We start from the raw sequence: 16070 nt of genomic DNA on the forward strand, positions 1-16070 counted from the left end.
ATTTCTTTCACACGGAAAAGTACTAACATCAAAACTCTAGTTTGGAAATAACCCAACATATGGCACGTTTGTCTATTATTATGTTTGGTTTCTTTATGAAGCCCGATAAGTTGAAAAAAATAAAATCCCTCATATTAAATTATAAAAGTGAGGTTCGAATTTATGATTGTTACTTTTGAATATCTCTAACTACCATCTTTAATTCGAGGCTTAATTTCACATGATTATACATATAGATATGATAAATTGTTAATTTATAAAATGCATAGTGATTTTTTTTCTATTTTTTTAATTGGTCTTTGAGTATAATTATTTTCTATATATATATAGTCAACTTTCTTATAATAATTGTATTTTTTAATATTTCATACATGAAACAAACAGAAAAAGATAAATTAAATATATTTTACAAATTTTGTTTTTTTTATGGTTTTTAATTATAATATTTAATAATAACTTCTATTATTTTATTAAAATTTAAAAAATACGAATACCTTGTGAGTCGTTCTCGCGAATCCAGAAACATCCTTTAATTTTAAAAAATACATATAGATACCCTTTCCCTCCAAATCCAGAAACGCTTACGTCGTATAACTGTTTTTGAATCACCGCGAAACTCGTTTCTCCGATTGTGGAAGAAGATGGAGGAGTACTTGCAGTACATGAAAACTCTCCGCTCTCAAATGAACGGTACCTGCGAATCGGAATTCATTCAATGTTACTTCATTCATTTATTTATTTTAATCGAACTGAAAATGGAAACTGAAATTGAATTAGATGTGGAGGATGAAGCGGCGAAGATTTCCGTCGAAGAAGAAATGCAACTGACAAACGTACGCACTTTGGAAAGCGACATTGAATCAGGTCACCACTTTCCTTCAATTGCCTGTGGAGCGTTCATGATGTTACTATTATTTTATTTAGAGTTTAGTTTTCTATGAAGTGATTAATCATCATTGATATAATTTATCATATTTATAATATAAGTTTGTAACAAGAGGAAAATGTAAAATTCATGCATAATGTGAGCTGAAGTAGCTATGCTCTGTAACTGTGCAGCAAAATCGGGAATTACGCAACTCAAGGAAGACACTGAGAAGATGAGGGCCGCAAAGGGCGAGATATGCTCGAAGATATTGGAAAAACAGAAAAGGATTGCCTCTTTGGAGTTTGACACAATCAAACTCTCCCAGGTCTAATTCAATTGGTTCCATAATATAAGTTTTGGCATCAGGATTTTATCATTTTAAAACTGACCTCTGCGGCTTAACTGTGAACGTGTTGGAACAGTTTTTATTTATTTTTAGTTGAGCTACCTTTTCCCACTACAGTGTAGAGCGTGATATGTTCGTTGTTAATGTCATAATTTCTAAGTATGCATTTATGGTAGGAAAAAAGTCAATAAAGTAAAATGAATCAAGTTTCTTTTCTAAATGAAAGTTTGTTTATGTATTAGCTAATTTACCGTATCGGAGATCCTTCATCAATTATAAATATGATCAAATTATGTAATATAAGTTGTTCTTGGAACCGATATGTCCCGCAAGGTATGACCGAGATGGATCAAGTCCTATATCTCAGACTTACCAATCATCATGGCCGAGATGTATCGAACCCATCTTGGCCTAAATGTATTAGGCTGTACTATTAGGCTGAACATAATACATAAGTAGATTTATTTTAAAGTTGAGTTAAAATTCATTTTTTAAGATGATATTTGAGCCATTCAAAGCATATCTTAGTCAATTTTCAATTTTGTTTGACCTACCATTTCACCCGTTATAAAATCTCGAGTTCAAAAAAGCAAAACTCAAATGTGGTAGCTATATATACTTGCAACAATAAAGTAGAATTAACTTTAGCTTCAAAGTTGCCTTTTTTAGTAAGTCTTTTCTTGGGATTGGTTACGTAGAATTTGGGCCTTATTTCTTGTTTTGGTAAAGTCTTGAGCTGTGTTCATGGTATTCTTATCCTTGACTCTCTACCAACAGACTTTGGAGCTTATTCAGCAAGAGAGAGTTGGGTTATCTTCCAAACTCTCAGAGAAGAGGTAACTGAAGATACTTAGGGAGTAATCTTACACATTCGATGCATAGTCATCTAAATTTTTTAAACCTTTCAGAGCATACTATAGCAAGGTTGCAGAGGACATGAATGCCAAATTACAGAAGCAACAGGTTGACTTTCATTATTATTATTCTTTGTTATTTCTCGGTGACCTTTGGAGGGTAGGCTCAATGCATGAAAGCAATTGAACAATTAGCAACAATGTTGGCATCAAAGGGGTTATTATGTTTGGGAAATAATTCCATTTGAAATACATATAAGCGTTCTGCGTGGAAGAACGGTTTCCTGTTTTTAACTCAATTACTCTCGTGAACAGTTAGTCTATAAATATTTAGTGCCATCAATCTCTCTCCCTCTGTCTCTCTATCTCTCTCTCACACATGAATGAATTCTATCATAGATCACCAAACCACCTTTATATGTGGTCCACGATGCACCCACACCTCAAAGCCCAACACGTCCAACCCCTTAATTTCCATATTGTGAGCAAAATGGCCGACATCCCAAACCCAATATGCCCAACACACTGATCTTAGCACTACTCGAAGGGAAAATGGACGGAAGTTATACAATAAAGAAGTCATGACATAAGGAATGAGTCGTGCCATTAAGAAACTCTTCCCTTTTGACCTCAATGAAACTACCACTACTGCACCCTTTTTTATTCAAATTACCGCCGTTCTTAGCTACTGCATTAGTAAGAGAGAGGTCGGGTGAAGAGTCTTTATCATCAGTTCCAAAGAAATGTCTCTCGTCTCCACAATGGTGGATAAAAATGTGAATAGATCAATCAATAAAATGATCCGGCTAACAAGTTCTGTAAGGAATCAATAAATAAGAAGTTTACTAAATATTATGTTGAGCTGCATTGGAAATCACAAGACTGCACCGCTATAATTTCAGTAGAAAATTTTGCACTTTTAATTCTTTAATTATTGCTGGTTAGCACTTTTCCTAATGAAATCTTCCCATAAATATCGTTTATTTAATTCAGATTTAATTTTCAAAAATATTGAGTCCCTTGATATTAGTTGATATTTTCTTATGTTCAAATCCGGAGGGATTACTTTTTATTCACTGAGTAAATCTATTTTCCAGGATACTTGTCCCATTATTCTATCCTGTTATCAGCCATGGTTTCATTTTCATGCTAGTTCTTTCATTCAGTTAGTTGCAACTTTGTACTGAAAAGAAGTATCTGACAGGAATGGGTCAGTAGTACCCGGAAGATTAGCAGGGAACTGCAAAAGCATGACTTGGTATGCCCTTTTTTATTCTTAAAAATAACTATAAATTTATCAGGACTACTCGTATATATCCAAAAGTTCCTGTGAAAACATATGCCTTGGCATATGGTATGATTTTGTTTTATAAATTATTGACTGAAAGGAAGAATAAAGCAAAGAAAACTTCATCCCATTCTTAGGTTTTATTGATTTAATTATTTGATCTATATAATTTTCTGATGTCTTGTCACTTTCTTTTTGAGTTTATACAGGCCACCGGAAAGGTTGTGGGGGAAATAAGTAAAGCTGAAGGCATGGATCTATACTTTAGTGTGGTGTTTGACACAACTTTTAACGAAAAAGGACTCTTAAACTCCACCAAAACTTTCAGGAGAAAAGGAGATAAACATGTTCAGATAACTCGACACAAATTTAATAGCAACACATGATCAAACCAATGTTCTTGTACTTTAAGATGCATTAGAGTTATGACTGTCTATCACATTGTTGGACTGGTTCTAAGATAGCATGGCTTGGTTTAATTTCTCAAATTGAGAACCAGTTGAATTTTGTTCAGCAGTTTAAGCTTAAACTCAAACCACCCCATGAATACCTACTTATACTAAATCAATAATGATCGGGATACCTTGGTTTTGTCAAGGCTGAACATTGAATCAGATGTTTATTATTATTATTTTTTTGTTATTAAACTAACGGGCATTTTACAATCCATTTTTTAAAACTAAATTTGATGTCGAAGCTTTCGTTTCATAATTTGCAGGAAAGACTGGTGCGACTTGTAACCTTTTGGTGGATAACTTGGTAGACCACTTCTTTCATTAATATTTACTACATGGAGTTGGAATCTGCTAATTTATCTTTGTTTGACAGGGGAGTGTTGCAAGGACCAATTTAATCAATGAATTGGATTCTGCTAAAGCACGGCTTGAGGAGATTCTTACTCTGAAAGCCAAGGTTCTTACCGAGAACACCAAGGTTAGTTATCTGCATCCGATTTAGGCTGTGAAGTATAAATTACTCAAGCTTTCGGTTGTTAAATTTGTTTTTGCTGAGTGCAGAATATTTAATTCATTTTAGAAACTAAAATTCAATTTTAAATTAAACAAATAATTTCAATAAGATTTAAATTCTCCTGGTCCCTCCCAATTTTTGAAAATACGTTCCAGAATAACCTTCCTTCTTTCTCTTTCCTTTTTCCATTCCGTTTTCTACAGCTTCTACACTTTTTCCATTCCAGCCATATTTTTTATAATAATACATCACTGAATATGTACATGGAACATCCCATTTACCGTGATTAAGGTTGAACCCTGGCGTTTTAAGCATACGCTAATATTCTAATTTATAATATTCTAATTTAAAATGATTCAGTGTCTTCGAAGTTTGATCTGCTGAATTTTTGGAAAATTGATCTCATTTATACAAATGGATAGGCAAGGGCACTGTTCTCCTTAACTGAATTGATATTCTTTTTCTAGTTAGCAAAAGTTATTTTCCCAAAATTACCATTTTTCAAGTTTTAACAAAGTTAATTAGTTGCAGCCATTTTCCCCTTGATAAGTTTGTTAAAATAGTCGTTGATTGATTTTTACAAACATAGGGATGCAAAAAATGACCCTGAAGCGTAATTAGGGGTCTAAAGATATTCTAGGATTTCTTTTCCAACCTTTAGTTCTTTCAAGAAAATAAGAATAGGAAGATTTTGACTTTTAATATGGTATTATGCTCACATTTTCTGTATACTTTATTTGCTTCTTACTATTATGTCTTTTTTGTCTTCAGATAAAACTGGCTATCGAGGATGTGAAGTGCAGAGAAAATGAGTTTAAGGTCTGTTGTTATTGTGCAAGAATTATTGACAAATGTGTGATTATCATAATTTCCACTCCTAGGATGGTCAAAGTGAAAAATGATTTCCATTTTATTTATAAGTTTTTCCCAATACATTCATTTATATAAGATCTTTGATTGGTAAGCTGTTTTCTTTTCTTCTCTTATTGAGACAGGTAATAAATTTGTGGCTTATTATCAACGATTTTGTAAATTATTTTATTTAATTCTAATGAACGAGCTACGCTAGCCGGAGCTGAAAGCAGCAGGTTTAACTGCTCTTGAAGAGGAATATAAAGCTCTTTTGTTAGACAAAGCTGGAGAAACTGAATACTTGCAATCTCTAGAGAATCAAGTTGAGAAACTTAAGGTAAGATAAGTTTAATCCACATAAATTGTTTACGAGGTACTTAAATAGTCATTTGGAAGAATCATGACTTCAAATAGAATAATCCAGTGACAATATCCAATACCATTATCTTAATTTCCCTTGCACTTATGGAGATGCGCCTCTGATTTTACAGGAGATTCGTCACGTGGTAAAATGTGCTTGTGGAGAGGAATACAACGTCGCTTTAAATAAGTAATATTTTAAGAGAACATGAAACTTGAGGAGGCTGTGAATTTAGTTGCTCACGTTGATCTTGATACGACTGTACATTTTGGAAAAGAAATTGACTGAATGGTTTATGATTGTATTTTCCTTGATATATTAATATACAAAACTTTTGATTGATTTCTAGGCTGTTGTACTAGGGTTTACAGTCATTCAATCTAAAAAGAATGTTTGAGGGAAACAAATTCAATAGACAAGGCTGAGTAATCACAGTGCATGCAGAAGCAATCACTCAATATTCAGACTCACTGTAGGAGATGGATTTTGGAGGCATGATACTGCTTCTTGTGTTTTGACACGATATCAGCATGTACAGGAAACATGCACCAATAATGGAGCAACTTGTACTGAGACAAGACAACCCGCCCAACCGACATCACTAAAGTCTAAAAGAAAGATAGGCAGAAGATCGGGATGGAAAAATAATGTTAGAGAGAACCAAGTCAATATCACATGATGTGGACGGGGGAGTAATAGCCAAATGTAAATGCCATGAAGACTGCACAAACTGATAACCTGCTAATAAAAAAGGTGATATGAGGCCAAGAAATAAGTGACCATCAACTATCGGCACAATCAAAGATTAGAAAAAGGAGATTGCCCTCCTAACCAAGGTGATTTGAGTTTGATACCTAACATTCACTTCTGGAGGGGTATCAGCAAATGAAGGAATTCTGAAGATCAGCCAAAAAATACATAAACTAATTAATTTCAACCATACAAAACTGCATATATTTTGGTTAAATTTTATTTTTAGTCCTTTAATTTATTTTTATGTTTAGTTTGAACCTTTAAAATTTAAATAGTTTAGTTTAATCCGAATTAAACTTCGTAAGAATATTTTATTCAACAAGAAAACGTACATAACTTTTCCCAACAATGCAGCAAACACACTGAAACTAGAAAAGCAACATAAGCTGACCCATTTAAGCATTTTATGCAGATATGTTGTCCTTTTTCTCTTGCTGGTCAATGGTATCAGAAAGAGCTATTCCTTTGGTCTCAGGCAAACAGACCAAAGTCAAACAGGATGACATTATAACTACTCCAAACACGCCATAAGAGAAAATTTCATTCTTCCTCCCCGCAGATATAAGAAATGGACTGAATATGTTACCGAACACAACAGCTTGCCTCACCAACGAGGTCGCGGTGTTCCGTACACTCGTGGGAAACACCTCTATGACGTAAATGAGAAACACATTATAAGCAGTGACATCACAGAAAAATGCAATCAATGATATCCCCACTTTGGCCACTTTGATGCCATTGCTAACCACTGCACACAATATGCAGCATATCCCACTAGCTACTGAGAATGCAAGAATCGATGGCTTTCTTCTGCAGTTTTCCAAGAAGTATGTGGCCACACAAGAGGGTATTTCCATGAAGGCATTGAACACAACACCCCAGTAAATGTCGAATCCCAAGTTCCCCACGGCCAAAGGCATGCCAAAATACACCATGCCAATCCCAACACCAAGCACCATCATTGCCACCACCCGTTTGCCAACCCAACTTCTCTCAAACAACTCTGCTATTGATGAGTACAGTTCCAAAATTGACTTTTGTTTAACAGCACGAACTCTTAGTAGGCCTGCAGTTAGATTAGAGCCATTTTCTACTGCAGAATCAGAAATTCCTGTAAGCATTGCCATGGCTTCTTGCTCTCGACCTTGCATCAGAAGCCACCTCGGAGACTCGGCAACAAAGAAGTAAGCAATTACAGAATAACAAACAGCAGGAACGGACGTCCACACGTAAAGAAATTTCCATGAGGAATTTCTGTTCAAGTAAGCTATTCCAGGCAAGGTCATATACCCCAAAGTGAAGCAGAAATATTCAACAACACCCACAGTAAACCTCCACTCTGTGCTCACTTTCTCCGTCAGTAACACCAGAACACACGTTCCAATGGAAGAACGCCAAAAGCCAATGAGGAACTTAAAACAGGAGTAAGTCCAAACATTGGTTGAGAAGACAGTGGTAGCAGAAGCTAAGGACATAAAGAAACAGGACAGAACAAGGAGGTTCTTTCTTCCGAGAGATGTGTCAGCCAAGGTGGCAAGAACAAAGGAACCAAGAAGGCAACCTAAGAAGAAGGAGGATTGGGGTAAACCTGTGATGAAGCTGCTGGCGCATTCAAGGCCAAAGTGTGATATGATTGTCTTAGAAGAGGGTCCATCCCATGCCCATGATGATTTTGGGAGCTTGCAGAGATCGGAATGTGATGTGCATGTTGTGGGATCTGTGCAGTGCCAAGTGGGGTACTCGTCAGAGAAGATGGCGATGAAGGATTGCTGTGAATCGAAGTACATAGCGATGGACACAAGGATGCATTGAATCATCCCCGACCACCCAAATCTTCGCAAACCATTTTCTATCATTTCCTCCGAATACCGAATATTGTTTTCCTGCACAACAGAATCAGAGATTGTCAAAACTGGAACTGAATCCTCCATCTCTCTTGCTACTCCTCCAAGCTATGGTGGATGCGGAAGCTATATAGAAATGAGTGAAGGTGAAGTTGTGTTCGGGTACTCTCCAAAGAAGCTGGCCAACTTTCTCAATAGAAGTTCGCTGACTCAAGAGAAAGTGGCAAGAGAAAAATGTCTTGGCAAGCAAGCGCAAAAACCGATGTATCATTATTATTGAAGAGCAAAGCGTCCGGATACATTTTTTTTACAATATTTTAACACGTGTTATTACGGTTCAAAATTATTCTACAATAATAATAATTATATAAATAATAACATCGATCAATAACAGAATATCACATAAATATTAAAATGTTATTAAAAAATTATTATTAAAATATCACCTTTAATGTCTAGCTACAAAAAACTTACACTATTATTCTAGACTAAACAAAATTTTAAATTATTTTGGCCATTATGTAAGATTAAAAAAAAGGACCTACTTTACTGATAACAAGCCTGTCACCTTTAACCATTTCACATTTCATCCTATGACTTCACATTTAAAAAGTAGTTTTGGAATATTTTTTTCGATAGATATCGGAATTTATTGAAAGAAATATCTTATAACAAATTTCAAAATTTTATTAAAACACAAAAATTGAGATATAGGATTTTTTGAATTAAAAAGGATAGTTTTAATTTTTTCTTTTTAAAAACTGAAAGTATAGAAGAGAATGATTAAAGAAGAAATAACTAACATAGATCATTGACCCAAAATTATGGATCGCCATAGATGAAGTTCACTTTTTTTTTTATATAATATTGTCAAGTAATCTAGAGGTGTTAATAATATTTTCAATGTTTTAAATAATTTTATTATATTTTTAAATAGGAAATAACGATATTTATGCTGTGAATTAATAGAAGTGATCATAATGAGAATTATTACATTTAAATTTAACTTGGAAAAGTGAATATTTGCAACAGATTGAGAAATACACATGAAATTTAAAATAGAATTAAGTTTTTTTTTAATGAAATTTTGAGATTGAAGAATCAACTTTATATCCTATCAATCAAATTCTCAAAACTAAGTATGATTCCGTTTTTATTTTTGAATAAGAAATTATTCATGATTATATAGCAGACGTCTGAATCCAACTATGGTAATCGAAATTGAATAAAAGACTTTGCAATCACGCCGAGAAAGCATTTTATTATTGTGTTTAACCATTCTCAATTTGTAATTAAAATGATTAAAAAAATTAGTAAAATAATATTTAGAGTTATTAAGTGAGTTTAAAACAAAAATGGGATTTCAAGATATCAAGATCCTTTCAAATATGTTCTTGAAGACTGCTGCTATATTTAAATTAAGAATAATGGTAAGTAACAAACTTTTATATGTATTTGACAAATACTATAAAGATAAAATGATTATAAAGAAATAAATTTTTATATTTTTTCAAAAAAATAAAATAATAAAAGATAATATCAAATGAATATAAAAGTTTTATATATTAAAGTATATTATTTTTAAAGTAAGCATGATACCTTCTCCAATCATTTTTATATTGTTTAATTCTAAATCTCATGACGTATGAAATTCTCCAAATATTTCATTTTGTTCTTACTCTAATATTTTAATATTATTTCCAATTCTAAATTTAATCCTTTAAGGATTTTTATAAAAAATAAAAATAGACAAAAGAAGTTGAACTTTCTTATCTTCAAAAGTTCTTCTATTCTATCATAACCAAAAAAAAAACATCACACAATGTCTTTGCCTTGAAGTTCAACTATAAATTGCAAATAATTTGTTATTCACATTAGTGCTATTTAATCCTATAAAATTTGTTATTCACATTATAGTGTTAACTATAAAAACCTAGAATTTTTTTTCTTTCTAAGTGAGTATATTAGGTGTTAATAAATATTTTAAGTGTACATGAATAATTTTCTTATTATTTATTTATCAGTCAAAACTTTTTTATGTCTAGATTTATTGTACTTTCTACCCTTAGCCGTAGATAAGCATGTGATCAGCTTTCTTAAAATGACTTAAGTACATTTAGATAAAATAGTTTTGTTTAGAAAAAATACGCTTTTCTTATATTCATGCTTACTTTTGCTTGTTCTTTGCACTTTTAAATTGACAAATTAGTTCTTAAATTTTTAAAAAGGTCGTCACTCTGTATATCTTGTTCAATTTCATGACAGTAAAATCTGTTAATAATTAAAAACTCCACATTCTTAAAAATAAAATAAAAAGGTTAAATGATCAAAATCAAGTTTAAAAAAAATACAAGAATAAAAAACACATATTTTTGCTTTAGTTTCTTGTCATGTAAAAGACATCCAAAAGACATCCAAAAACATTTCTAAAAGCCAACAAACGGCTGCTCTTTCAAATATTCTAAAATCACTCAGAACTTTGAAATTAGAGAGGAAAACCCAATAACCTTTATCTTGACCTTTCATCATTTTTTAAAAATTTGTTCATTTCCATAATTATTTAAAAAGAAAATCAAAATAATGGTGCTTTTGCCTAAAGAAATCATCCTATAAGAATGTGCAGCAGCAGCAGCAAGCAGAGAATTGAAATGGAGGATTCTGTTAAAGATGCAACCGACCAACAGAAGAAGATGATTGTGTCATGGGATGAAATGATAGAGAAGGGTTTGGGGAACTTTGGATGGACACAGTTCCTTCAATGCATCCTCGTCTCAGTCGCAATGTTCTTCGATTCACAGCAATTATTCATAGGAGTCTACACTGACGATTACCCGACATGGCACTGCACCAACCACACGACAACATGCACCTCAAATTCCGACATCTGCAAGCTCCAAAAGTCTTCATGGGAATGGGATGGACCCTCTTCCAAGACAATCATTTCACAGTTTGGCCTTCAATGTGCCAGCAGCTTCATCACAGGTTTACCCCAATCCTCCTTCTTCTTCGGTTGCCTTCTCGGTTCCTTTCTTCTTGCCACCATGGCCGACACATCTCTCGGAAGAAAGAACATGATCATTCTCTCTTGTTTATCAATGTCCGTAATTTCAATCGTCATCATCTTCTCCACCAACGTTTGGATATACTCAGCCTTAAAATTTCTCATTGGGTTCTGTCGATCGTCCATCTCAACATGTTGCCTGGTGTTACTGACGGAGAAAGTGAGCACCGAGTGGAGGTTCACGGTGGGGATTATAGAGTTTGTTTTCTTCACATCAGGGTACATGTTCTTGCCAGGTGTGGCTTATGCCAACAGAAATTCTCCATGGAAATATCTTTACGTGTGGATTTCTGTTCCTGCTATTTCATACTCTTTCATTGCTTATCTTTTCGTCACCGAGTCTCCAAGGTGGCTTCTCATGCAAGGTCGAGTCAAAGAAGCAATGGAAATGCTGAAAGGAGTTAATGAAAACGCTGCAAATTTAAATCCACCAGCAAAAGAAAAAAGGGTTTCATTTTGTCAAGTCTACTCATCGATAGCAGTGTTGTTAAGAACAAGTTGGGCTCCAAAACGGATGGTGGGAGTTATGGGGTTAGGTCTTGGCATTGGAATGGTGTACTTTGGGATGCCATTAGCAGTGGGAAACTTGAACTACAACATATACCTTGCAGTTGGGTTGAATGCGTTGATGGAAATACCGTCTTGCGTGGTGACCTATTTCTTGGGAAACTGCGGGAGAAAGTTATCGATTCTTGTGTTCTCAGTAGGAAGTGGGATATGTTGCATAGTGTGTGTGGTGATAGGCAGTGAAGGTGTTAAGGTGGGGTTTGCAGTGGCATCGTTTTTCTGTGCATGCACTGCTTTTAACGTGTTTCTGATATTCATGGTGGAGCTGTTTCCGACATGCGTGAGGAACACTGCAGCATCGGTTGCGAGACAGGCTGTGGTGTTTGGGTGCATGTTCAGTCCGTTTCTGATATCTGCTGGGAGAAAGAACAAGGTTTTCTCTTATGGCGTGTTTGGAGTGGTTATAATCTCCTCCACTTTGACGTTGTTGGGTTTGCCAGAGACAAGAGGAATGCCTCTTTCTGACACCATGGATCAACAGCAGAACAAAGAAGGAAACTTGCCACTCTGAAATGGAAATTCTTTCTGCTTTTCTCAACTTCCCACCTCCACTGTCAAACATTTAACTTAGAAAATCGAACAATTTCATTATTAAAATTCTGTGTTTAGTTGTAATCGTGAGGGTTGTTAATTTTCCTTTTTGATCATTTTGCAAAATTTCAAAGCTTACATATTTATACTCGTATTAAAAAGAAAATCAAAAGCACATAACAAATGTAACTGTCTATTCTATACTTACATATAGAATCTAAGTTATTCCACTTTTGTCCTTTATTGGTACCTTATTCAATAAGACTTTCTACCCAAACTATGGTATTGTCAAACTAGTTATCCAACTGCCCTTACCCACACACTTTACTTAAGTCTTTCCACCACCATGATGTTTGCTTTACTGTATTATACTTTTAAGTTTCTCCATGATCCATACTTTGAGTTTAAGATCTCCTTCCATAGCCCCTTATTTTCCACACTCATTCTTCATTTCGCTAGTAAAGCTATATTAAACTTTTCTAGGTCTCTAATTTCCAACCCACCCTCAAACTTTGGTTTACATAACTTTTGCCATTTAATCCAAGCTATCTTTCAATCCTTTGAGCCCCCTCCCCCATCCGCACAAAAAAATTATTTGTATTTTCTTGATCATTTGACAAACACACTTAGTGCTTTGGAAAAAGGATAAGTAGAAAACTGGAAGAGTCGAAATAACATAGTTGATAAGACATACGCGTTGATAAGTGTAGGATACCTTGAATTTCGTATCAAATTTGACACTTAATGTATTAAATGATTGTATTTATAGGAAAATAAATCCTTTTTGGCTTAAGATACAAAATGAGGTATTAAGATTTGGAGTTTTATGAATTGTAATGATATTTTGCAGTGAATATGAGAGAAAATATCAACTATGTAGCTGAACTACAATCACTAGCATTGAGTCATGGAAGTAGAAAAGACCGAACATCATATTTTGACTTTCTGGCTGAGCACAACAAATTGGAGTTGAGCCACATGAGGAAACCCCTTTTGCAAGAAAAGTTAGAGCACCAATGCATGAGGTTGAGCAACCAAGAAAACCCTCCTAAGAGAAAAGGTCAAGTGTTGAGCACCAGGAGGACAAGGGGCTGAGCTGAGAAGAAAACCTTATAGAAGGAAACCTCTATGGTTGAGCACCAAAAATTAAGCTAAGCAACACCAAAAAATTTCTATAAATAAAGACCTCATGTATTCATTTAAGCATTGAGTCGATAAGAAATATAATAGTAGTAGGGTAGAAATAGGTCTTATGCTGCTAAAATTCTATTGCAACATTGTATGAGTAGCTGAACTCACTCATGTTGAGATTAGATGTAATCAATTTTAATTCTATGTACTCCTACTTCTTTGATATTTATCTATGCTTTCATTCAATAATTTGTGGTTTGATTTATACTTATTGCTTGGATGAATTGACAAGTCATCTTATTTTAATGATTTGGATTGAGTTGGAAGATAGGTCTCAAACTATGTGGATGAATTGACAACTCATTTCACTGGTTTGGATCTCAAACTGTGGTCTAATCACCATCACACTCTAATTAGAGGCTTCCACATGATCTAGACAATATGATTAATGTAAGAGTTCTACACTTAAGACAAGAATTCATTCAATCAGAATTGGAGGAATTACACTAGGTTTGAAAGTTCTTAGGTTCTAGGCTGAAAGAATGAGCCTAGATATACCTTTAAGAGTACTTTCATGATATTGAAAGATTTACATATTAAATAGACAAGATAGGTACAGTAGAATAAGAGGAGATGAAATTCAATTGTAGTCTCTACTCAACTCAATCTATATAATATATACTACTATCTATATTTACATGTACTTTTTATCAAAATCCCAAAAACTAACTACCAATATATTTGATAAAGTCCTTGAAATACAAAAAGTGTCATATGCAAATCGCAGCAAGTTAACCCTAATTGCATTGGTTCCAATTGTTACACCTTCAAGCATTTGCTTTCTAATAGCCTGTCTCACCATCCCAACCAACCACTCAGCTACTATTAGGTATAGGAATGGGGTCATCAGGTTTCCCTGTCTTAAACCTCTTATTGGTTTGAGTTCTTGAGTCACACTCCCATTTACCAACAAAAAAAATTGTTGTAGACCCCAAACATGAATGTATCCATCCAATCCATTCCTTGCATAATCCTAGTCTACCCATTATGTACTACAGAAAATCCCAACTCACAATCATACGCTTTTTCGTATCGTAATTGATAAAAGTTTTGTACCGTGAATTGAGTTTGTTCAAAGAATAAATTTTTTGAAAGGGATAAGGGTGTGAGGTACTAAAGCACATATACTCAGACAAATAATTTTCTTTTTTACATACTTTAGATGATCTTTGAATGTAGGATTACAATACATTATATCAAAATAATGATCTAGACTCCTATGAAAAAATAATCTTCTAAACTTTAGCAAGATGACAATTAAAATTAGAAAAATTATGTGAAATAACAAAAGGAATGTCATTACTATTAAGAGTTAAAGGAATTTATGGTATACATCTACAAATCTTGCATGTCAAACATTAACATTTTTACGAGAACATATAGTATTTATACTAATATTACAAGAAGCAAAATTACAATTATTTTGTAAAAAGTTTGAAAACAAACGACATATACAATTCTTTAGTAAAATTACCATTGACAATCTTCTTGGAGTGAAGCATCTCTTGGATAAAAAAAAATCTTTAAGAAAGGTGACTAACAAATCATCATACACTAATAAGACATTGAAAAAAAACAAACCAAGATTGAATTAAGTTAAAAAAAATTATAAAACACTAATGTAGGATAAAGTTGAACATCATTCATACGTACTACCAGAATAACATATTGATGGGTAATACATGGATTTTATTAATAAGAGTAAAAGTATAATAAAATGATTGATAAAAAAAGGAAAAAATAAAAATAAAAGCTAAACCATTGAAAAAAATGCCTGGCTTGTAAAATAAATATAATCATATTACTAAAAACGGTGGACCATTAGACATAAGAGTTTTCACCTATGACATTGATGACAGAAAAAAAATAATATTAGAATGAATGAGAAAAAGACACTTTTAATACCATATCAAGAAAAAAAAATAATCAAGAAAAAAAGTAATTCATTAAATCAAGATATATTATTTATAATTATAGATAATATCAAAACATACTAAACAAATGAATAGAAAAGAAAATAAAAAAATTGATTATATATAATTTATATAGTATATAAAATATGTGAAGACTAAACAACTCATTATCTACATTATATGTATACTATCTAATTGCATTTTATTATAATATGTATTATATTTTGATCAATCTAAACGGTTGGTAATTGTTAAAATCTATCAGTTATATCAAAATTATTAATAATAAAGAATCTGTCAATAAAATAAAATCAATGTTATTAATTAGTGAACATGACACAATGAATTAGACATAATCAAAATGCAACAATCCCTTTGCATTTTTAACGAAAAAAAAGTGAAAGCCAAAATATACTCACACTAATGCAGAAATGACGTATCAAAATGATCTATTATGACTTAATTTTTGCATAACATAGTTTTGAGGTTATAGTAAACCTGTTCATTTTATTAAGTAGCAAAAATTTACGTGATAATAGATTTAATATATTATGACATATTTGTTGTTACAAGTCATATTGCGTCCGATATGTATTATGATGTACGTTATTTCTAAAAAAAATGTGTTCATATTTAACATCTAATAAATTTACAATCAATTCTCATGGTTTA

At 33.0% G+C, this 16070-nt stretch overlaps 3 protein-coding genes across 3 annotated transcripts; 2 read left to right on the forward strand and 1 right to left on the reverse strand.

The window, feature by feature from the left end:
* Positions 1 to 493: 493 nt before the first annotated feature.
* LOC108339101 (uncharacterized) lies at positions 494 to 6476 on the forward strand. The gene is made up of 11 exons (XM_052877557.1): positions 494 to 690; positions 778 to 864; positions 1060 to 1193; positions 1992 to 2050; positions 2123 to 2177; positions 3273 to 3326; positions 3566 to 3739; positions 4185 to 4289; positions 5097 to 5144; positions 5395 to 5514; positions 5669 to 6476. Exons 1-11 carry the CDS (start codon positions 642 to 644, stop codon positions 5729 to 5731), a joined length of 948 nt encoding a protein of 315 aa, XP_052733517.1. The 5' UTR covers positions 494 to 641; the 3' UTR covers positions 5732 to 6476.
* A 106-nt stretch (positions 6477 to 6582) lies between these two features.
* LOC108339655 (organic cation/carnitine transporter 3) lies at positions 6583 to 8430 on the reverse strand. The gene has a single exon (XM_017576835.2). It carries the CDS (start codon positions 8220 to 8222, stop codon positions 6696 to 6698), a length of 1527 nt encoding a protein of 508 aa, XP_017432324.1. The 5' UTR covers positions 8223 to 8430; the 3' UTR covers positions 6583 to 6695.
* A 2279-nt stretch (positions 8431 to 10709) lies between these two features.
* On the forward strand, positions 10710 to 12404 carry LOC108339103 (organic cation/carnitine transporter 3). The gene has a single exon (XM_017576252.2). The coding sequence runs from the start codon at positions 10751 to 10753 to the stop codon at positions 12272 to 12274; it is 1524 nt and encodes a 507-aa protein (XP_017431741.2). The 5' UTR covers positions 10710 to 10750; the 3' UTR covers positions 12275 to 12404.
* Positions 12405 to 16070: the final 3666 nt, after the last annotated feature.

Source organism: Vigna angularis, chromosome 5 (genome assembly GCF_016808095.1).
Source record: "Vigna angularis cultivar LongXiaoDou No.4 chromosome 5, ASM1680809v1, whole genome shotgun sequence".
NCBI lineage: Eukaryota > Viridiplantae > Streptophyta > Magnoliopsida > Fabales > Fabaceae > Vigna > Vigna angularis.

Coding starts and splice junctions, on each gene's coding strand:
- LOC108339101 (XM_052877557.1), top strand. CDS start 642: ATGGAGGAGTACTTGCAGTACATGAAAACTCTCCGCTCTCAAATGAAC. Junction 3,740..4,184: donor ACAAATTTAATAGCAACACA/TGATCAAACCAA, acceptor TTTGTTTGACAG/GGGAGTGTTGCAAGGACCAA. Junction 4,290..5,096: donor TTCTTACCGAGAACACCAAG/GTTAGTTATCTG, acceptor TTTTGTCTTCAG/ATAAAACTGGCTATCGAGGA.
- LOC108339655 (XM_017576835.2), bottom strand. CDS start 8,222: ATGGAGGATTCAGTTCCAGTTTTGACAATCTCTGATTCTGTTGTGCAG.
- LOC108339103 (XM_017576252.2), top strand. CDS start 10,751: ATGTGCAGCAGCAGCAGCAAGCAGAGAATTGAAATGGAGGATTCTGTT.